At 44.5% G+C, this 23,196-nt stretch overlaps 1 protein-coding gene across 3 annotated transcripts in view; it reads left to right on the top strand.

Moving 5' to 3' along the window:
• Positions 1 to 262: 262 nt before the first annotated feature.
• The window catches only part of LOC124003667 (FYVE, RhoGEF and PH domain-containing protein 5-like), a 75,970-nt gene continuing 53,036 nt past the window's right edge, over positions 263 to 23,196 (top strand). For all 3 annotated transcript variants that reach the window (XM_046312167.1, XM_046312168.1, XM_046312166.1), the window contains exons 1-2: positions 263 to 504; positions 13,455 to 16,233. In XM_046312167.1, coding sequence (XP_046168123.1) covers positions 450 to 504; positions 13,455 to 16,233 — 2,834 coding nt within the window. In that variant the 5' untranslated portion in view covers positions 263 to 449. The remainder of the gene's footprint in view (positions 505 to 13,454; positions 16,234 to 23,196) is intronic.

Genomic DNA, 23,196 nt, shown 5'->3' with positions numbered 1-23,196 from the left:
GGTACAAATTCAACAATTTATACAAGGTTTGTCTATGTTAAAATTAGGTTACCATGATGAAATTTCACCCTCAAAACAACAGTTGCCATTAAAATCCAATGCATTTTCCACGTAGATTCCATGTCACAATACGTTGACAAATTACGTTGAAACAACGTTGATTCAACCAGTTTGTGACCAGTGGGTTCCTCCTCAGGAAACGCCAGGGAACTCCTCCTGCGCTCAGTTCCCAGTCTCCAGCATATGTTCAGTCGCGACTCTCACCACATATGCACGCGCCACCAGTCGAGGACCGCTACAGCTGGAAAGTAACTTGACACAATAAAAATGACATAAAACTGAGGTTATTGTTTTACCTCTCTGGTCTTTGAATAGCTTTCCTTTCTGTTTCTCGGAATACGTGTGGTCTGGAATATAGCCTACGAGATGTTGCTTTCTCACAAGGATTAATGAACGATAAATGGTTCGGATGCTCGCGCGGATGGTTCCTGAAAATGGATACAGGTATGAGAGCACTTCGATTTGAACAAATGTAGCCTACTAATCGAATAAGCCCTAGGTCTTGACAACATTTGTTCATTTCATAATAAAACGCTGCATTGTCTGAGTTGTTTTATCCCGATAAAAAAAGGACTGTAAGAATGTGTCCTACCCATAACAAAACGGGAACGGGACTCTGTGTGAAGGGAGGGAGACAGACTTGTGCTGCCTACAATTTGTGGAAGTTGACAAGACCTGGGATCATAACGCCACAGACTGGGATAGCCTATAGGCGTGGTTGGCTAGCCAAATAGAGGTCAAATTGTTGTTTAGATATAGAACTGGTAATGCAATTCCAATCGTATTATTTCAATCATTGAAATCCCAAGTGTGAAAAGAGTCACTAGGTCTTTAGTCTATATCTGAAACTGTGAAAAACTACAGTGCAGTAGTTAGGCTTTCTATGCTGTAGTGTTAAGGGAAATGAATGTTGGTGGTCTAAAAATATATCTAATATATAGGATAATCGATTGATCTAATATCGAAACACATGGGTGATTATGAATTTATAGACACCAGATATTCTTTTGATAATGCACATTATAGATTTTTGACAAGTTTGTCAATGGCATTGTTCTGTTGTAATTATGGGGACAGTTTTACAAGGACTAAGTAAGCCTGTATGATGCTTGTCACATTGCTGCTTTGTTGAGAATCTGATTGGTTCTTCAAGGTACAGCCAGGGGTGCTGTTTTCCTCAGGTTATGTTGAGGAGATCTTATCACAGGAGGCTGGTGGCACCTGAATTGGGGACCACGGGCTCATGGTAATGGCTGGTGCGGAGTTGGTGGAATGGTTTCAAATATATCAAACACATGGTTTCCATGTGTTTCCATGATGCCATTCCATTTACCTCGTTCCAGCCATTATGAGCCGTCCTTCCCTCAGCTGCCTCCACTGGATCATATAAATGTAATGTAATGTCCTTATGTAATGTCCTTCTGTGTCCTGTTTGACCATATATATATATATTGTATATATCATATATATATATCATATGACCATATGTTTTATTTTGTCTTCAGTTTTTTTGTCCCTTGAAATTCACAACTTCAAAGGAGCAAAAACAGTCTATGAGAGTGGCTTCTTTCCAGTGAATTGCAGAAAGTGACTTGGGGAAATCCTTTAGTAAATCCTTCAGTAAATCCTTTAGTAAATCCTTTAGTGTTAACTTGTGTCCCTCTGAGCAAAGTGTTCACTGCCAATACGCTTCCCAGGTGCCCTATTCCAGTGGATAGGGGAAATAATCATGCATTTTGTGATAAAATTATCAAACTTGGTACACTAATTCTAGATACCTTAAGGGGACAATCCGCAGTTGAAATGATAACGCAGGGTCCTCTCTGCCTCTGTTTCGGGTTAAAAGCTGAGGGATGGGGCTGGAAAAATGTAACCACTCTCAAATTCATAGACTGAGCTATGGATGAAGGCCTGAACATCCATGCGATGAAAATGATAGTTTTAACTATGTTTGAGCCTATATTTACTTTGTTTACAAACATTTTGAGTAAAACAAGATATTATATTTTGGGTTCTGATGGGGTACGACTGTTGAACTTAGCTTATGAGGCATTTATTTATTAATTTAGAAAACCAAAAATGGATGTAGCAACTGCAGATTGCCCCTTTAAGTAAGGAACATTTTAATGATTGGAAGCAGTATGGGAAGCAAAATTTACATTCGTAGGATAACTCATTAATGAGTTGTAATTTTATTAATTATGCATGAAGTAGATCGAGACCAGTCTTAAAAGCCAGGTAACAGTGTTTATTTCAAGAGAGTACTGCCACATACACATATTTCCACAGGTTATAAACTGAAAATGACGTCAGCGTTTTCTAAACGTTCTATCTCTTAGAGGCCCTATAGTTTCTCGAGCTTTCGCTCCACGCCTGAAGTCAAGGTCAGTCAGTATAAATCAGCATTCTAGACAGTCTGGAGATAGTCCGTTTCTGCCACCTGGAGATTGTACAAATGAATGAACTGAGGAACAGACCTTCATTGTTACTAAACTCCTGACTACATTATATACAATTGGGAATGGGAGCAAGAGAGAAAATTCATATGTACAGTACATTATAGCATTTGGACTAGTCAGTTCTGATTGGAATGTATACATAATTAGTCATTTCAACCATAATTTCCTCCAACACTACTGCATGGCCAGTGTGAGCCAGCATGCTAGCTAGCTACATTTCAGTCGGTAGCTATCCTTCTAAATGCAGTGGTCACTGGATAAACTAGATATGAGTTGAATATATTTGTCTGAAAACAAACTAGTAGCCAGTTATTATTGCCCATGGTGGAATCACATCTGCAGCTGACTCCTGAAGCCTATGATGTGTCCATGAGCGACGGTATGGTCTAAAAGGGATACAGCTTTTGTCAAAATTGACTTTTCGTAGCAGGTTTCGGAGAACTTACGTAGCAGGTTAGGAGAATTAAGATTGTAGGATCATTAGTTTAGGAAAATGGTTAGGGTTAGCAAATAAGCAACATCCTTTTACATCAATTTGACAAAAGCTGCATCCCATTTAGACTTGACCATGAGCTCCCAAGTCTAGACGCAATCTAGCTAAGGTTAGCTAGCCAGTGTCACTAGCTGCACTGTTTCATAAGAAAACGGCTGAGGTAACTCAAACCATGTAGCTAGCTAGCAAGCCCTCCTTTACGACAATGTTATTGGCATGCGGGAATATTAGATATGTATTTTCATTTTAAGATAACTGTCCTTAAAGTTGTTGGTTACTACTGGTTTTAGATTCGAGGCGAGATAAAATGTCTGCAATGTCTTTTGTGTTTTGGTAAGGGCTCGGAGTGATGTCACACACCAAAGAAGGCTCAGCCAATCACCTGGCAGATAATGACTTTGCCTCTGGCTATCCTACAAAAGTACATTTGCGTCTGGGAAGCCAGTGTGGGGTGGTTAAGATTTTTGTTTTGTCGAACATGCTCTATTTTGGTAGTCTCTGGTACATTCTTATACTAGATTGCATTTTCAACCAGGAACTATCAGGAAATACCACTGATCACATTTGTTCACACTTCCACAGTGTTAGTTTCATCAGCTGTTGTACAATTAAGCAATAAGGCCAGATGTGTGGTATATGGCCAATATACCATGGCTAATGGTCCTGCAACAGTTTTCTTCTGGATATTCAGTGGTCCTCACCCTGGCTTGTCCTTTGTTGGTCATCTTGGTTTTTGGTTAAAAGAAAAAAAGTCCTTTAACCTCTAGTGCCCTCTACTGGCCATCCCACCGCTGCCGCCATATGAAGGGGATGAACAAGGAGGTAACGAAAGACAACTAGGTAGGGGTGAAAATATTAGGGTTTTTATTTTCCCAAACTTGAAGTTGTTTACAAAGTAAGAGAATTCAAAAACCATAGAGCATAAAAAGAGTACTTTAGGGTATGTAAAATATCAACGTAAAACTGTTCTAAATGTATAACTGCAGTCTACATCGCTGAACAGGCGCAACTCTCAGGGTTAACTGAAGCCATAAGGTTAGCACATATAATATAAAGTGAATGGCCAGTTCCAAATTTCTCAGGCAGGTAGGCTACAAAGATACACATAAATGATTAAGGATCTATTCCTTACATTTTTAGCATTAACATGATTTTAAGCATTAATATGATTAGTTGTACATACAGAATATCAATTTTAAATAGAAAATTCTAGCATATTTTAAACTGGGGAAATCCATTTTCCCTATGCTGGCTGTAGGGGGAATCTCCCCGACGCACCCTTCCATGTCAGGATAATAGAATGTGCCAATTAGCAGCACGCCCTCTAACAAGCACACCTGGCCACCAAGCTGTAGACAAGGCACCAGAAAAGAGCTGAAATCGTTAAAAAAATTGAAAACAGATTGTTAATAAAGTTGCAAATATAAATCAACGAGCATGCACTCAACTTAGAATTAATATACGCAAACAGTAAATAAAAAATGCAACAATTCAATAAAGGTGTGTCTTTGATATTAGAGAGAGGAATAAAGCTTTTTCAGAAAATGCCCAGGAAAAGCAAAAATGGGATAGAATGGCAAAAGCTTAAATTAAAAACATGTGTTGGGTCATTATTTCATTGACACTAAATATTTGGTGCAAATTAATGTTACCATGCAAAGGATATTATAGTTCCGCGGCTACATGTATCCAACAGTTTCAGTTTGATGCAATTCTATTTGCTCCGTTCCAGACATTTATATGAGCCATCCTCCCCTCAGCAGCCTTCTGTGCCAATGCAGATTTAACCTATTATACTGGACCAATTTTCCAAAATGACCACCAACCAGCTGCATTGGTTCTAATTGGACAAGATTCACATTGCCATATTGCCATAAATAACTGGTACATACAACCCAATGATATCTTTAAATGTTTTAAGTGGTGAAGAGAGCACAATAAAATAACCCAACTATGCCATATACTGTATATCTGTCCTTAAACTTTTTCCAAAAAAATGGTAGAAATGTGCCCTCAAATTACTGTTCTGTATTTTGAATTGGCCATAACTTCATTAGTAAATTATATATTAAGCCTAATGATGGCTTAAAATGTTCCAGGTAGTGTGGAAAACACAATCAAATGGATCATGTATGTTTTTGAATGTTTAAAAATGCTGTCTAAATCACAGATTGTTGTTGATATTTTGATCCCTCCATTAAGATGATAATTTCAGCATGCTCATAATGATTTCAAAATATTGTATGATATCTGTGGAAAAAACACGACTTCTTCAGGGCGAGAATGATAATCACAGCATGAGTGAATACAACACAAGGAACCAGACGGGCAGAGGAGCCCACGAAGAACACAAAGGAATACTAGAACAGTGCTTGCATAATAAGTAATCGTAGCCTAAGTATTACGTACTATACATCCTATTCAAAATGGTAGAGTTCTATTGGAATGGTTCCATGTCCATGGTTCAATTTTCAACATTCTAAGTACATGGAATTAAGTAAGGTTTCTTGTCACATTGCTTGAAATGGACAAAATACAGAATGTCATATTATTTATCATTGTAATCAGTAGACTTTAGGGAACCCCCCATTTGAAGCCCCTCTGGAAACTTCTTTCTCAAGTTACGGATCCGGATTATGTTCTGCGCATATGTTATTTTATGCACAAACTGTCCATTCGAGAGGAAGCGGATGGCGAAGGTTCTCCAATGGCCGACCCAGTTGCGCTCAGATGGCGACAGGCGGATCGCAAGGATGAACCTTATCGTCAGACTTATACGTACAGTTTATCTTTATGGGGCATTGTGTGTATTGTGCGCTTTGAAATATAAAGTTAAAGTTGGAAGTTTACATACACTTAGGTTGGAGTCATTAAAACTCATTTTTCAACCACACCACAAATTTCTTGTTAACAAACTATAGTTTTGGCAAGTCGGTTGGGACATCTACTTTGTACATGACACAAGTCATTTTTCCAACAATTGTTTACAGACAGATTATTTCACTTATAATTCACTGTATCACAGATCCAGTGGGTTAGAAGTTTACATAAACTAAGTCGACTGTGCCTCTAAACAGCTTGGAAAATTCCAGAAAATTATGTCATGGCTTTAGAAGCTTCTGATAGGCTAATTGACATAATTTGAGTCAATTGGAGGTGTACCTGTGGATGTATTTCAAGGCCTACCTTCAAACTTAGTGTCTCTTTGCTTGAAATCATGGGAAAATCAAAAGAAATCAGCCAAGACCTCAGATACAAAATTGTTGACCTTCGCAAGTCTGGTTCATCCTTGGGAGCAATTTCCAAACGCCTGAAGGTACCATGTTCATCTGTACAAACAATAGTACGCAAGTATAAACAGTGGGAACACACAGCCGTCATACCGCTCAGGAAGGAGATGTGTTCTGTCTCCTAGAGATGAACGTACTTTGGTGGAAATGTGCAAATCAATCCCAGAATAAAGGACCTTGCAAAGGTCCTTGTGAAGATGCTGGAGGAAACTGGTATAAAAGTATCTATCTAGTATCTATATAGTCCTATATCGACATAACTTGAAAGGCCGCTCAGCAAGGAAGAAGTCACTGCTCCAAAACCGCAATAAAAAGCCAGATTACAGTTTGCAACTGCACATGGGGACAATGATCGTACTTTGGAGAAATGTTCTCTGGTCTGATGAAACAAAAATAGAACTGTTTGGCCATAATGACCATCGTTATGTTTGGAGGAACGTTATGTTTGGGTATGCTTGCAAGCCAAAGGACATCATTCCAACTGTGAATCAGGGCGGTGGCAGAATCATGTTGTGGGGGTGCTTTGCTGCAGGAGGGACTGGTGCACTTCACAAAATAGATGGCGTCATGAGGAAGTGTAATTATGTGGATATATTGAAGCAACATCGCAAGAAATCAGTCAGGAAGTTAAAGCTTGGTCGCAAATTGATCTTCCAAATGGACAATGACCCCAAGCATACTTCTAAAATGGCTTAAGGACAACAAAGTCAAGGTATTGGAGTGGCCATCACAAAGCCCTGACATCAAACCTTCAGAAAATGTGTGGGCAGAACTGAAATAGCGTGTGTGAGCAAGGAGGCCTACAAACCTGACTCAGGTACACCAGCTCTGTCAGGAGGAATGTGCCAAAATTCACCCAACTTATTGTGGGAAGCTTGTGGAAGGCTACCTGAAACATTTGACCCAAGTTAAACAATTAAAGGCAATGCTACCAAATACTAATTGAGTTTATGTAAACTTCTGACCCATTGGGAATGTGATGAAAGAAATAAAAACTGAAATAAATAATTCTCTCTACTATTTGTCATGTTTTGTCTTATATTGTCTTGTCATTTTGCTTTCCCTTCTGTTCGTTTTCCCCCTGCTGGTCTTTTTAGGTTCGTTCCCTTTTTTTCTCTCTCCCTCCCTCTCTCTCTTCTCTCTATCGTTCCGTTCCTGCTCCCAGCTGTTCCTATTCCCCTAATCAATCATCTAATCTTTTCACACCTGTTCCGTATCTTGCCCTCTGATTAGAGTCCCTATTTCTCCCCTTGTCTTCCGTTTCTGTCCTGTCGGATCCTTGTATATTGTTCACCGTGCTGTGTCTTTGTCTCGCCCTGTCGTGTCGTGTTTCCCTCAGATGCTGCCTGGTGAGCAGGTGTCTGAGTCTGCTACGGTCGGTGCCTTCCCGAGGCAACCTACAGTTTATGGTCGAGTCTCCAGTCTGTCCTCGTCACTACGAGTGGAATTAGTTTTTTATGCTTTGTTTACCGCTCCGATTTGTCTAGGAGTATTGCATATTTCCTTTACTGGAATAAAGACTCTGTTTTTGCCAAGTCGCTTTTGGGTCCTCATTCACCTGCATAACAGAAGGATCCGACCCAAAGAATGGACCCAGCGACTACAGACGCTCGTAACACTGCCGTCGAGATCCAAGGAGCCATGCTCGGCAGACACGAGCAGGAATTGTCTGCTGCTCGTCATGCCGTGGAGAACCTGGCCGCTCAGGTTTCCGACCTCTCTGGACAGTTCCAGAGTCTTCGTCTCGTGCCACCTGTTACTTCCTGGTCTGCCGAGCCTCCGGAACCTAGGGTTAATAACCCACCTTGTTACTCCGGGCAGCCCACGGAGTGCCGCTCCTTTCTCACCCAGTGTGATATTGTGTTCTCTCTCCAACCCAACACATACTCTAGAGAGAGCTCGGGTTGCTTACGTCATATCACTCCTTACTGGCCGGGCTCGAGAGTGGGGCACAGCTATCTGGGAGGCAAGGGCTGATTGTTCTAACAATTACCAGAACTTTAAAGAGGAGATGATTCGGGTTTTTGACCGTTCAGTTTTTGGTAGGGAGGCTTCTAGGGCCCTGGCTTCCCTATGTCAAGGTGATCGATCCATAACGGATTACTCTATAGAGTTTCGCACTCTTGCTGCCTCTAGTGACTGGAACGAGCCGGCGCTGCTCGCTCGTTTTCTGGAGGGACTCCACGCAGTGGTTAAAGATGAGATTCTCTCCCGGGAGGTTCCTTCAGATGTGGACTCTTTGATTGCTCTCGCCATCCGCATAGAACGACGGGTAGATCTTTGTCACCGGGCTCGTGGAAGAGAGCTCGCGTTAACGGTGTTTCCCTGCTCCGCATCGCAACCATCTCCCTCCTCTGGCTCAGAGACTGAGCCCATGCAGCTGGGAGGTATTCGCATCTCGACTAAGGAGAGGGAACGGAGGATCACCAACCGCCTGTGCCTCTATTGCGGACTTGCTGGACATTTTGTCAATTCATGTCCAGTAAAAGCCAGAGCTCATCAGTAAGCGGAGGGCTACTGGTGAGCGCTACTACTCAGGTCTCTCCATCAAGATCCTGTACTACTATGTCGGTCCATCTACGCTGGACCGGTTCGGGTGCTACATGCAGTGCCTTGATAGACTCTGGGGCTGAGGGTTGTTTTATGGACGAAGCATGGGCTCGGAAACATGACATTCCTTTCAGACAGTTAGAGAAGCCTACGCCCATGTTCGCCTTAGATGGTAGTCATCTCCCCAGTATCAGATTTGAGACACTACCTTTAACCCTCACAGTATCTGGTAACCACAGTGAGACCATTTCCTTTTTGATTTTTCGTTCACCTTTTACACCTGTTGTTTTGGGTAATCCCTGGCTAGTATGTCATAATCCTTCTATTAATTGGTCTAGTAATTCTATCCTATCCTGGAACGTTTCTTGTCATGTGAAGTGTTTAATGTCTGCTATCCCTCCCGTTTCTTCTGTCCCCACTTCTCAGGAGGAACCTGGCGATTTGACAGGAGTGCCGGAGGAATATCATGATCTGCGCACGGTCTTCAGTCGGTCCCGAGCCAACTCCCTTCCTCCTCACCGGTCGTATGATTGTAGTATTGATCTCCTTCCGGGGACCACTCCTCCTCGGGGTAGACTATACTCTCTGTCGGCTCCCGAACGTAAGGCTCTCGAGGATTATTTGTGTGTGTCTCTTGACGCCGGTACCGTAGTGCCTTCTTCCTCTCCGGCCGGGGCGGGGTTTTTTTGTTAAGAAGAAGGACGGTACTCTGCGCCCCTGCGTGGATTATCGAGGGCTGAATGACATAACGGTTAAGAATCGTTATCCGCTTCCCCTTATGTCATCAGCCTTCGAGATTCTGCAGGGAGCCAGGTGCTTTACTAAGTTGGACCTTCGTAACGCTTACCATCTCGTGCGCATCAGAGAGGGGGACGAGTGGAAAACGGCGTTTAACACTCCGTTAGGGCATTTTGAGTACCGGGTTCTGCCGTTTGGTCTCGCCAATGCGCCAGCTGTTTTTCAGGCATTAGTTAATGATGTTCTGAGAGACATGCTGAACATCTTTGTTTTTGTCTACCTTGACGATATCCTGATTTTTTCACCGTCACTCGAGATTCATGTTCAGCACATTCGACGTGTACTCCAGCGCCTTTTAGAGAATTGTCTCTACGTGAAGGCTGAGAAGTGCTCTTTTCATGTCTCCTCCGTTACTTTTCTCGGTTCTGTTATTTCCGCTGAAGGCATTCAGATGGATCCCGCTAAGGTCCAAGCTGTCAGTGAGTGGCCCGTTCCAAGGTCACGTGTCGAGTTGCAGCGCTTTCTAGGTTTCGCTAATTTCTATCGGCGTTTCATTCGTAATTTCGGTCAAGTTGCTGCCCCTCTCACAGCTCTTACTTCTGTCAAGACGTGTTTTAAGTGGTCCGGTTCCGCCCAGGGAGCTTTTGATCTTCTCAAAGAACGTTTTACGTCCGCTCCTATCCTCGTTACTCCTGACGTCACTAGACAATTCATTGTCGAGGTTGACGCTTCAGAGGTAGGCGTGGGAGCCATTCTATCCCAGCGCTTCCAGTCTGACGATAAGGTTCATCCTTGCGCTTATTTTTCTCATCGCCTGTCGCCATCGGAACGCAACTATGATGTGGGTAACCGCGAACTGCTCGCCATCCGCTTAGCCCTAGGCGAATGGCGACAGTGGTTGGAGGGGGCGACCGTTCCTTTTGTCGTTTGGACAGACCATAAGAACCTTGAGTACATCCGTTCTGCCAAACGACTTAATGCACGTCAAGCTCGTTGGGCGTTGTTTTTCGCTCGTTTCGAGTTTGTGATTTCTTACCGTCCGGGTAGTAAGAACACCAAGCCTGATGCCTTATCCCGTCTCTTTAGTTCTTCTGTGGCTTCTACTGATCCCGAGGGCATTCTTCCTTATGGGCGTGTTGTCGGGTTGACAGTCTGGGGAATTGAAAGACAGGTTAAGCAAGCACTCACGCACACTGCGTCGCCGCGCGCTTGTCCTAGTAACCTTCTTTTCGTTCCTGTTTCTACTCGTCTGGCTGTTCTTCAGTGGGCTCACTCTGCCAAGTTAGCTGGTCATCCCGGCGTTCGAGGTACTCTTGCTTCTATTCGCCAGCGCTTTTGGTGGCCTACTCAGGAGCGTGACACGCGCCGTTTCGTGGCTGCTTGTTCGGACTGCGCGCAGACTAAGTCAGGTAACTCTCCTCCTGCCGGTCGTCTCAGACCGCTTCCCATTCCTTCTCGACCATGGTCTCACATCGCCTTAGACTTCATTACCGGTCTGCCTTTGTCTGCGGGGAAGACTGTGATTCTTACGGTTGTCGATAGGTTCTCTAAGGCGGCACATTTCATTCCCCTCGCTAAACTTCCTTCCGCTAAGGAGACGGCACAAATCATCATCGAGAATGTGTTCAGAATTCATGGCCTCCCGTTAGACGCCGTTTCAGACAGAGGCCCGCAATTCACGTCACAGTTTTGGAGGGAGTTCTGTCGTTTGATTGGTGCGTCCGTCAGTCTCTCTTCCGGGTTTCATCCCCAGTCTAACGGTCAAGCAGAAAGGGCCAATCAGACGATTGGTCGCATACTACGCAGCCTTTCTTTTAGAAACCCTGCGTCTTGGGCAGAACAGCTCCCTGGGCAGAATACGCTCACAACTCGCTTCCTTCGTCTGCTACCGGGTTATCTCCATTTCAGAGTAGTCTGGGTTACCAGCCTCCTCTGTTCTCATCCCAGCTTGCCGAGTCCAGCGTTCCCTCCGCTCAAGCGTTTGTCCAACGTTGTGAGCGCACCTGGAGGAGGGTGAGGTCTGCACTTTGCCGTTACAGGGCACAGACTGTGAGAGCCGCCAATAAACGTAGGATTAAGAGTCCTAGGTATTGTTGCGGCCAGAGAGTGTGGCTTTCCACTCGCAACCTTCCCCTTACGACAGCTTCTCGTAAGTTGACTCCGCGGTTCATTGGTCCGTTCCGTGTCTCCCAGGTCGTCAATCCTGTCGCTGTGCGACTGCTTCTTCCGCGACATCTTCGTCGCGTCCATCCTGTCTTCCATGTCTCCTGTGTCAAGCCCTTTCTTCGCACCCCCGTTCGTCTTCCCCCCCCCCCCCGTCCTTGTCGAGAGCGCACCTATTTACAAGGTACGTAGGATCATGGACATGCGTTCTCGGGGACGGGGTCACCAATACTTAGTGGATTGGGAGGGTTACGGTCCTGAGGAGAGGAGTTGGGTTCCGTCTCGGGACGTGCTGGACCGTTCGCTGATTGATGATTTCCTCCGTTGCCGCCAGGATTCCTCCTCGAGTGCGCCAGGAGGCGCTCGGTGAGTGGGGGGGGTACTGTCATGTTTTGTCTTATATTGTCTTGTCATTTTGCTTTCCCTTCTGTTCGTTTTCCCCCTGCTGGTCTTTTTAGGTTCGTTCCCTTTTTTCTCTCTCCCTCCCTCTCTCTCTTCTCTCTATCGTTCCGTTCCTGCTCCCAGCTGTTCCTATTCCCCTAATCAATCATCTAATCTTTTCACACCTGTTCCGTATCTTGCCCTCTGATTAGAGTCCCTATTTCTCCCCTTGTCTTCCGTTTCTGTCCTGTCGGATCCTTGTATATTGTTCACCGTGCTGTGTCTTTGTCTCGCCCTGTCGTGTCGTGTTTCCCTCAGATGCTGCGTGTGAGCAGGTGTCTGAGTCTGCTACGGTCGGTGCCTTCCCGAGGCAACCTACAGTTTATGGTCGAGTCTCCAGTCTGTCCTCGTCACTACGAGTGGAATTAGTTTTTTATGCTTTGTTTACCGCTCCGATTTGTCTAGGAGTATTGCATATTTCCTTTACTGGAATAAAGACTCTGTTTTCGCCAAGTCGCTTTTGGGTCCTCATTCACCTGCATAACACTATTATTCTGACATTTCACATTCTTAAAATTAAGTGGTGATCCTAACTGACATAACACAGGGAATTCTTACTAGGATTAAATGTCAGGAATTGTTGAAAAACTGAGTTTAAATGTATTTGGCTAAGGTGTATGTAAACTTCCGACTTCAACTGTATATAGCATTCTGTTGGGGGCAAGAATTTTATATAATAATTTAAATTGACAAACTGTAATTGTTGAGTCAAGGGTATTTTTTTGTACCGGTTCAAAACCTTGTGCCATGGAATTGGTACATCAAAAATCTCCCATTTATCTTGCAACCTGTATGGCGCAGCTGTCAACATTGTTGTCCTCAGATGAAACTGGTATATTTTTCTATTTATGCCAGTTCCTTTCAGTCAATTTGTATCTGTAATATATGGCAGGCAGATAAGTTCCTTACCTTCTCCCTTATCCACTTGCCTCCTCCATTTTTTGTGGTAGTGCTGCAATCAATTGGTTGTAAATTTAGATTGAGGAGATATTCGCATATATTTTTGCTAACTGCATATGTCACATAACTCCTCCATTTATATTCATAATATCATTAATACATATAATACCATTTAAAAAACAAAATCCATAAAGAATGTTTTTTTATGAATCAATATGTTTGAGTTTATCCATAACATTTGTTTTTTGTGCAGACCGCTAACCTCACAATTTTCCCCCTCTGTAAATTTTGAATAATCCATTATCTTGTTTGGATATATCTAGTAGTAGCTCATGATGATGTCTTTTGTTTTCTTTTCAGATTTTAAGAAGCCTCCTCTTGCTCCTAAACCAAAACTTGTGAGTCACCTTACCTTCAAGCTTCCTTCCCCCCTTATGTCCCGGCCCTGCTCCTCAGCCAGGGGCCCCAAACCTCCCATCGCCCCCAAACCCACAGTACGACATGACCCTGAGGAGCGCGACTCTTTCCTACTCTGCAACAACGCCCAGGAGGGGTGCACCAACGGGGACCTGCTGTCCTCAGATGAGGACCGTGACCAGGAGAACGAGCCAGAGGACTGTCTGAGTGGAGGGAAGGGGCTAGAGGAGGAGGAGCCAGTGGAACCTCAGTATGACTCATACTCTCTCAGTTCAGGGGTCAACGATCCTGAGAATGGTTATGAAGAGCAGATGGAACCGGTGGAGGAGGAGGAGATGATGCAGGAGAAAGAGGAGGACTGGAGGTTAACTGACAATGTTCAGGCAGAGGAGGTGGATTCTCTGGACACACTGGGGGTCAGTGATGCTGGTTTCACAATTTATTCAGTGGACTCAGTGGAGGTAATCGACACGGACATCACTGATGAGATTGACACAGAGGGCTGCTATGCTGGCGAGGCGCTGGCCGACACAGATGGCTTCTCTATCACCAGCATTGAGGAGGAGGAGGCAGCATGCTACTTCTGTGAAACTTGGCCTGGGAAAGAAAAAAAGGAGAATGTAGAGGAAGAGCACCAAATAGAGGAAGAAGAAGCAGAAGAAGAAGCAGCTGATACCACAGCAGATACAGAAACAGAATCTCTCTCTGAGGAACACATAGATCTCCTCGTCAAAGACAACGTAGAGGAGGACCTTGTTACCCAAGAGCCTTCATCCTTCAAGGAGGAGGATGAAGGGGAAGTAGAGGAATCCTCACCTTACCCTGGTAGTCCTACCAATGTCCTACAGGAGGACTTTGGATATGATGTCATTGGTCCCTCAGAGGAGAGAGCACAAAGGTATCAACCATATTCCATAATTGATGAAGAGCCCATGACTGTTCAGTACAGTATGGAAGAGGGTGAGCGCCAACACAGCAAACATAAAGCAAAACAACTTTTCAACACAGAGGAGGAAGCAGTTGACCCTAGCCTGGAACCCTACTACATCTCAACTGAGGACATTGTGGATCCAGAGCAGAGCCCTGCAGAGGGCAAAGGTGACGGATCAGCAGAGAGTGAGAGCACACCGGAAGAATCTTCACTGGTCACAACAGAGACCACGGAGCCCAGTGAGTACGCAGCCATAGGTGACGATGACTCCCTGTGTGAGGACATGGGTCATATTGAGTGTGTCTCTTCTGAGGACTACGTCGAGATAGGAGATGACGATGATGACGATGATGACGACAGGGAGAACATGACAGGTTCATGTCAGAGAAGGATGCCTGTAGTCCAGAGGGTGGAGGCTTTCTTGAACCAGAGTAACAACCAGCCCCGTTTCAGGCTGGTGTCCATCTCTGTGCCAGCGGACACAGACACCTCCCAGGCCTCATCGTTCTCTGACAGCCAGCTGCGCTCCCCAGATGACTCTGATGTGTTCAGGGATGAGGAGGACCTTGAGGGCCACATCATTCCCTACCTGGATGAGACAACCGACATAGAAGGTAACCTTAGTGATGAGCATGTCTACGAAGAGGCAGGCCTGGACTCAGAGGGGGAGAATTTCCTGCCTTTTGACAGAAAATCCATTGTGACCAGGTCCCGGTCGTTGTCAGGGAAAGTGCCTGGTTACGTGCCTGATACGGTTCCTGAGGAGGCGGGCTCCGAGTTCCACCTTCAGAACTACTGCGAGGTAGATTTGGACCGGAGCGGACCCGCGCTGAGCAGCAGTCCCATGTTAAACTCAACCTGGGCCAAGAGCTCATCCAAACAACATCGCTTTCTCCTGTACCCCCGCTCCTTCTCCATGGAGGGACGGGAACTGCCCCTGTGTGTGTACAGGGAGGGCCAGGGTTCCCCAGGGGAGAGGAGGGAGGACAGCCTCTCCCTGCCCTGTGTTATGGGCTCTTCTGGAAGCTTCACCCAGCAAAGTCCCCTGCCCTCCAGCGGCCTGTCCACCCCTACTTCAATGGTGGACATCCCTCCTCCCTTTGAGCTAGCATACATCACCAAGAAGCCCATCACCAAGAGCTCTCCATCCCTGTTCATCGAGGGGGACTCCCCAGACAGGCAGAAAAAGAAGAAGTCCTCCTTCAAGCGCTTCCTGATGCTGAAGTTCAGGAGGAAGACAGAGAGCAAGCTGCTGGTGGACGTCAATGTGTCCTCCTCCAGGTCCTCCCCTGAGTCCAGCCACCACGGCCCTGCCAGGGTCCTTGATTTAGAGAGGCGCAGCACAGGCAGCTCCCCGCAACTCAAGTCCCGGATGGTCAGTAAGCCCCAGCGGTCTCCGGAATCCCCCTCCACCTTCCTGTTCTATAAGGATGGGAAGAGAAAAGGGGGTTCCGTGGCCTTCCTCAACCGCAGTGTGGCACGGGTGGAGTCCTTTGAGGACCGCTCCCGCGCCCCCTACACCCCCCTCCCTCTGACCAAGCCCCGCTCCATCTCCTTTCCCAACACTGACATGTCAGACTACGAGAATATCCCTGCCCAGACCCTCAGCTCCGACTATGAGAACATCCAGATCCCTTCCCGGAAGCCTGTACGACCTGGGACCTTTGCAGAGTTCTTTGACCACACGAGTCGGGTGCTGTCCTCTGCCAATGACACTGATGGTTACGTGGATATGAGTAGCTTCCCTGGGTTTGAGAGAAAAGCTCAGTCGCCTGAGCAAGAGCCTGAAAGGTATGGGTAAATTTGAGTTAACTTTTACATCTGCCTTAGATCTCAAGGTGTATAGTTTGCACTGGTAACACACTTGTAATATTCATGTAACACACAACACACTTGTAACATTCATTTTTTTAAATGTGTGGTGGGTTATGTGTGTACTATATGAGAGTGAACCACTGAAGTAGATAGATGCTCCCGGTTGTAATATTAGTGATCCCTGCCACCTCTTATACAGAGCACAAGTCTTTTTGATTACTGTGTCCCCGTTGTGTGTGTACTACTCCCTAGGGATAAGGGATTTAGAACCGTTCCCAACGGGAGGGTGCCTTGCTGCCTTGACCACACAGTGGTCAGTCACACACACACACACACACACACACACACACACACACACACACACACACACACACACACACACACACACACACACACACACACGCACGCACACACGCACACACACACGCACGCACGCACGCACACACACACGCACGCACGCACGCACGCACGCACGCACGCACACACACACACACACACACACACACACACACACACACACACACACACACACACACACACACACACACACACACACAAACACGCACACACACACACACACGCACACACAACCCTATCCCTATAATCTTTCATTAAGCATTATAGTCATCATATTGCACATGACATAAAGGAGACCGTGGGGCCGCAGGACTGGTGGAGACTGCTTGGAAGTTGTGCTTACATGTTCAGTCACATACAGTAGGAATTAGTTCATCATTGAGGAATGCATATATCAATTCATTTTGGCAGGTCATAGTTTGCTTTGGATGGCTACCTAAGGTATTATACAGACCTCGCCAGATGATGAATGTTCAGAACATTTTGGACTCATCACTCTTCCTTCCAGGCAGTTAATCAGAAAGAAGATTGGGAGATGCAATCTCAGTATTCCGTTAGCTCTACGATGTGTTGCCCTCAGCAATGCAGTATAGTAGCCATGTTTACTATTCTGGAGGTGTAAGGGAGTTAAACACAAGGGTGTTTTGATACACAGGTCTCTGGGAATCCTCTGAATTAGTGATGCTGTTGCATGTTGTTGCATCACAAGCACCCAAAAGATGTTCAGTTCACATTAATGCAGGGGTGTCAAACATACGATCTGGTCAAGGGGGTCCAGTCCGGCCTGCAGGTGGTTTGAGTAAAAAAATCAATATACTTAAAAATGACTAAAACCAAATGGAAACTATATACAAATTATAATGGACCTATATTCATACAGTTTATTGACAGTGTCCAGCTGTCATACAGTTTATTGACAGTGTCCAGCTGTCATACAGTTTATTGACAGTGTCCAGCTGTCATACAGTTTCTTGACTGTGTCCAGCTGTCATACAGTTTATTGACTGTGTCCAGCTGTCATACAGTTTCTTGACTGTGTCCAGCTGTCATACAGTTTCTTGACAGTGTCCAGCTGTCATACAGTTTCTTGACAGTGTCCAGCTGTCATACAGTTTCTTGACAGTGTCCAGCTGTCATACAGTTTCTTGACTGTGTCCAGCTGTCATACAGTTTCTTGACAGTGTCCAGCTGTCATACAGTTTCTTGACAGTGTCCAGCTGTCATACAGTTTCTTGACTGTGTCCAGCTGTCATACAGTTTCTTGACAGTGTCCAGCTGTCATACAGTTTCTTGACTGTGTCCAGCTGTCATACAGTTTCTTGACAGTGTCCAGCTGTCATACAGTTTCTTGACAGTGTCCAGCTGTCATACAGTTTATTGACAGTGTCCAGCTGTCATACAGTTTCTTGACAGTGTCCAGCTGTCATACAGTTTATTGACTGTGTCCAGCTGTCATACAGTTTCTTGACAGTGTCCAGCTGTCATACAGTTTATTGACAGTGTCCAGCTGTCATACAGTGTCTTGACAGTGTCCAGCTGTCATACAGTTTCTTGACTGTGTCCAGCTGTCATACAGTTTATTGACAGTGTCCAGCTGTCATACAGTTTCTTGACAGTGTCCAGCTGTCATACAGTTTATTGACAGTGTCCAGCTGTCATACAGTTTCTTGACAGTGTCCAGCTGTCATACAGTTTCTTGACTGTGTCCAGCTGTCATACAGTTTATTGACTGTGTCCAGCTGTCATACAGTTTATTGACAGTGTCCAGCTGTCATACAGTTTATTGACAGTGTCCAGCTGTCATACAGTTTATTGACAGTGTCCAGCTGTCATACAGTTTATTGACAGTGTCCAGCTGTCATACAGTTTATTGACAGTGTCCAGCTGTCATACAGTTTATTGACAGTGTCCAAAAATCGGTGCCTCCCTCTGGACCTCGTTGAAGACCGGATGTGGCCCCTGGTGCAAAATTAGTTTGACACCCCAGCATTAAGGTGACATATTGGTGCACTGCAAATTTTAGATTACAATTTTAATACCCACATTGTTCAATTGAACACTTTCTTAGTGTGTATAATATGACCCACCGAAATAGTGTTAAACTAACACTTTCAGTGTTGATAAACTAACACCCCAAGAGTGTTGAGTCCCTAACATCAAGGGTGTTGCAAATTCAGACTTAAATGAACACTTTCTTAGAGCTGATGCTGTTCATAGTGTTAGGGAATTAACCCCTGTGGTCTTACAGTAACTCGTTTTGGGGTGTTGTTTTAACACTGTAGGACAGGGATCATCGACTAGATTCAGCCACAGGCCGATTTCTTCTTGAGTGGATGGTCGGGGGGCCGGACCATAATGACAAATCATTTGTAGACTGCAAATTGACCACAAGAAGCCGAATATCATGTTTTGACTAAAACATAATCATTTCAAACCTTGCTTACATTTGTATACGGTCACCTCTTGCCCCTTTATTATGCGTGGGAATACTTTGGAACATATTTCTTATATTAAAATCACTTGGAGCTGATTTCCTGGTTTTAAAAAAAAGTTTTTTTTTTTATGTCCTTCAGAAAGTATTCAGGCCCCTTGACATTTTCCACAGTTTGTTACATTACAGCCTAATTCTAAAATGGATTAAGTTGTTTTTTTCCCTTCAGCAATCTACACACAATTCCCCATAATAACCAAGCGACAACAGTAACTTTTTTATTTGAGCAATGTATTAAATATAAAAAACAAAAAGACCTTATTTACATAAGTATTCAGACCCTTTCCTATGAGACTCAAAATTGAGCTCAGGTGCATCCTGTTTCCATTGATCATCATTGAGATGTTTCTACAACTTGATTGGAGTCCACCTGTGATAAATTCAATTGATTGGACATGATTTGGAAAGGCACACACCTGTCTATATAAGGTCCCACAGTTGACAGGTCATGTCAGAGCAAAAACAAAGCCATGAGGTTGAAGGAATTTTCCTTTGAACTCAAGAGAGGATTGTGTCGAGGCACAGATCTGTGGAAGGGCACCAAAACATTTATGCAGCATTGAAGGTCCCCAACAACACAGTGGCCTCCATCATTCTTAAATTGAAGAAGTTTGGAACCACCAAGACTCTTCCTACAGCTGGTCGCCCAGCCAAACTGAGCAATCGGGGGAGAAGGACCTTGGTCAGGGAGGTGACCAAGAACCCGATGGTCACTCTGACAGAGCTCCTTTGTGGAGATGGGAGAAACTTCCAGAAGGACAACCATCTCTGAAGGACTCCACCAATCAGTTCTTTATGGTAGACTGGCCAGACGGAAGCCACTCCTCAGTAAAAGGCACATGACAGCCAGCTTGGAGTTTGCCAAAAGGCACCTTAAGACTCTCAGACCATGAAAAACAATATTCTCTGGTCTGATAAAACCAAGATTGAACTCTTTGGCCTGAATGCCAAGCATCACGTCTGGAGGAAACCTGGCACAATCCCTACGGTGAAACATGGTGGTGGCAGCATCATGCTGTGGGGGATCTTTTTCAGCGGCAGGGACTGGGAGACTAGTCAGGATCGAGGCAAAGAAGAATAGAGCAAAGTAAATCAAATCAAAGCAAACCAAATCAAATCCAATTTTATTTGTCACATACACATGGTTAGCAGATGTTAATGCGAGTGTAGCGAAATGCTTGTGTAGAGAGAGATCCTTGATGAAATCCTGCTCCATTGCGCTCAGGACCTCAGACCGGGGCGAAGGTTCACCTTCCAACAAGAGAGCGATCCTAAGCACACAGCGAAGACAATGCAGGAGTGGCTTTGGGGCAAGTCTCTGAATGTCCTTGAGTGGCCCAACCAGAGCCCGGACTTGAACCCAATCAAACAGCTCTGGAGAAACCTGAAAATAGTTGTGCAGCAATGCTCCCCATCCAACCTGACAGAGCTTGAGAGGATCTGCAGAGAAGAATGGGAGAAACTCCCCAAATACGGGTGTGCCAAGCTTGTAGCGTCATACCCAAGAAGACTCGATGCAGTAATCGCTGCCAAATGTGCTTCAAACAAGTATCAAATCAAATCAAATCAAGTACTGAGTAAAGGGTGTCAATACATAAATGTTTAAATTATGTACATGTGATATTTCCATGTTTTATTTGTAATACATTTCTATAAAATGTATAATTTATAAAATCCTGTTTTTGCTTTGTCATAATGGGATATTGGGTGAAGATTGATGAGGGAAAAAACATACATTTTAGAATAAGGCTCCAGTTGGGGAATCCTGCGGATTAAAGCATTATTTTCATATCTATTTCCAAGGATGCCTTTTTAGTGAAATTTAGAAGTAACTTTATGACTGTGTTTGCTAGTGACAGAGACATGATTGTTAAAATACTTTGACAGCCTTATTTTACCTTAACACAGTGGTCTGAAACTCCTGGTTTGCAAGCCATATTATGATGGCTTGCAAATTGTATAATTCCTATTGGAATCCAGCCAGTATTAGAATATCCAACAATTGAAACTTTAATTACTGCAGTTAGAATGACTGCCAAGGTAGGGAAGAATGATAAATGAGACTACTTAAACCGTCTAAAATGGTACAGCCATCTCAATAATGGGAAAATGTTATTTATCTTTGTGTAGTGTAAGATCAATTACTCAATCAATGTGCATGCAGAAACATAGATATTAAAACAAGCTATTTCTAAAAGGCAACCTGCAATAAATGATACTATGGCCCCTTCCCATGTCTTTTTTCACTCTGAGAGAGCTAGCGATGTAGTCGAGTAGCACCTGGTAAACACTTCATTTATTCACTGCAGGTGGCGTCAATTTCAATCCCACTGGTGTTAACCCCACTAGAATCAACACTCACATATAACACTCACAACACTTGTTACCTCAACACAGAGATTTTAATACCTACACATTTGTTGTGTGCTTTTAAGGAATTTCTAATGAAATTGTTTGCAAATAAAGGGTCAGAGATCCACTGCCTGTACCAAACACATAGGGTCTTACTGTTTTCTACTCTCTCATTTGAACTGATATGGTTTTAGACTGCACATATTGACTGTCTTTACTTTCCATAGCAGGCTTTTGGCTATTAATCAGTTTGTCATGGTCATGAGAATTACACTGTATGTTGTAGCTGAAGGTTGGTGAGCAGTGGTCAGGGGATCTGCCTGTAGGTGTTGGCTAAGGACAATACAGACTCAAACTTGGATTGATGTTCGACAACTCAGACTCGCGACGCATTTGGCAAGGACTACAGACTATCTGGACAACACCCTGGGTCTGGGCACCACCCTCTACAACTGGATCCCGGACTTCTTGACGGGCAGTCCACAGGCAGTGAAGATTGGCATCAACTTCTCCTTCACACTGATTCTTAACACAGGGGCACCCAGGGATGTGTCCTCAGCCCTCTGCTGTACTCCATGTTCACCCACGATTGTGTGACTTTGCAAGACACCAACTCCGTCATCAAGTGTGCTGATGACACCATGGTTGTAGGCCTGATAATCAACAACAATGAGTCCGCTTATAGGGAGGAGGTAAGTGAACTGGCATTGTGGTGCCAGGACAACAATCTCTCCCCTCAACGTCAGCAAAACAAAGGAGTTGATGGTTGATTTCAGAAAGCAGAGGAGGGAATATGCCCCAATCCACATCAACAGGACTGCAGTAGAGCAGTTTTGAGTTTCTCGGCGTCCAGCCCTATCGTTTCATTCTGAACAGAACCATAACATTTTTTCGTTGCATTCCACTGTTCCGACCAGCAAAATAATATTCTACACAGGTTTGAATTTTAAAAAAACAATTTTTGTGGGACTATAAAAAAACGTGAAAGTACGTTAATCATCAGTTCCTATGCTTTAAAAAAAATCAGTTCCGAAACAGAACATAATATTTACATTTTTGGTTCGGGTTCTGTTCCTCAAATAATTTGTTATTTTACAGTTTTCTGTTCTGTTCCCCGAGGACTTGACATGGACCAACAACACCACCACACTTGTCAAGAGGGTGCAACAGCATCTCTACTTCCTAAGGTGGCTGAATAATTCCTCTCCAAATACTACTGCTGCACCATTGAGAGCGTCCTCCTGACCAGTTGCATCACGGCCTGGTACAGGAATTGCTCCGTCCACGACAGCAAGGGCCTCTAGCGGGTGGTGAAGACAGCTCAGTACATGGACCGTGCTCCCATCCATCCAGGACATCTACTCCAAACGGTGCCGAGGAAAGCCCGCAGCATCGTCAAGTACATCACACACCCCAGCCACGAGCTGTTCACTCCCTTACCATCTGGCTGATGATATCAGAGCATGAATTCTGATACCAACAGGCTCAGAGAACGTTTATATCTACAAGCCATCAGACTGCTGAACACTTGAACTGGGCTGACCACACATGTACTCACACACTCACACACACACATTCATGCTACATACACATCACAACTGCTGCTACCAGAATATTATTATGATTGCTAAATACTGCACAATTGAAACACTTGCCCCCCCAATTTCTCCTTCCCCAAAACACGTGTAAATGTTCCTATATTGTACGTATGCTAAAATGTTCATTATATTCTACTGAGC

The sequence above is a fragment of the Oncorhynchus gorbuscha genome, linkage group LG18, assembly GCF_021184085.1.
Source record: "Oncorhynchus gorbuscha isolate QuinsamMale2020 ecotype Even-year linkage group LG18, OgorEven_v1.0, whole genome shotgun sequence".
Classification (NCBI taxonomy): Eukaryota; Metazoa; Chordata; class Actinopteri; order Salmoniformes; family Salmonidae; genus Oncorhynchus; species Oncorhynchus gorbuscha.
The sequence above is the reverse complement of the archived record's forward strand: the minus strand, read 5'-3'. Positions and strand labels throughout refer to the sequence as shown.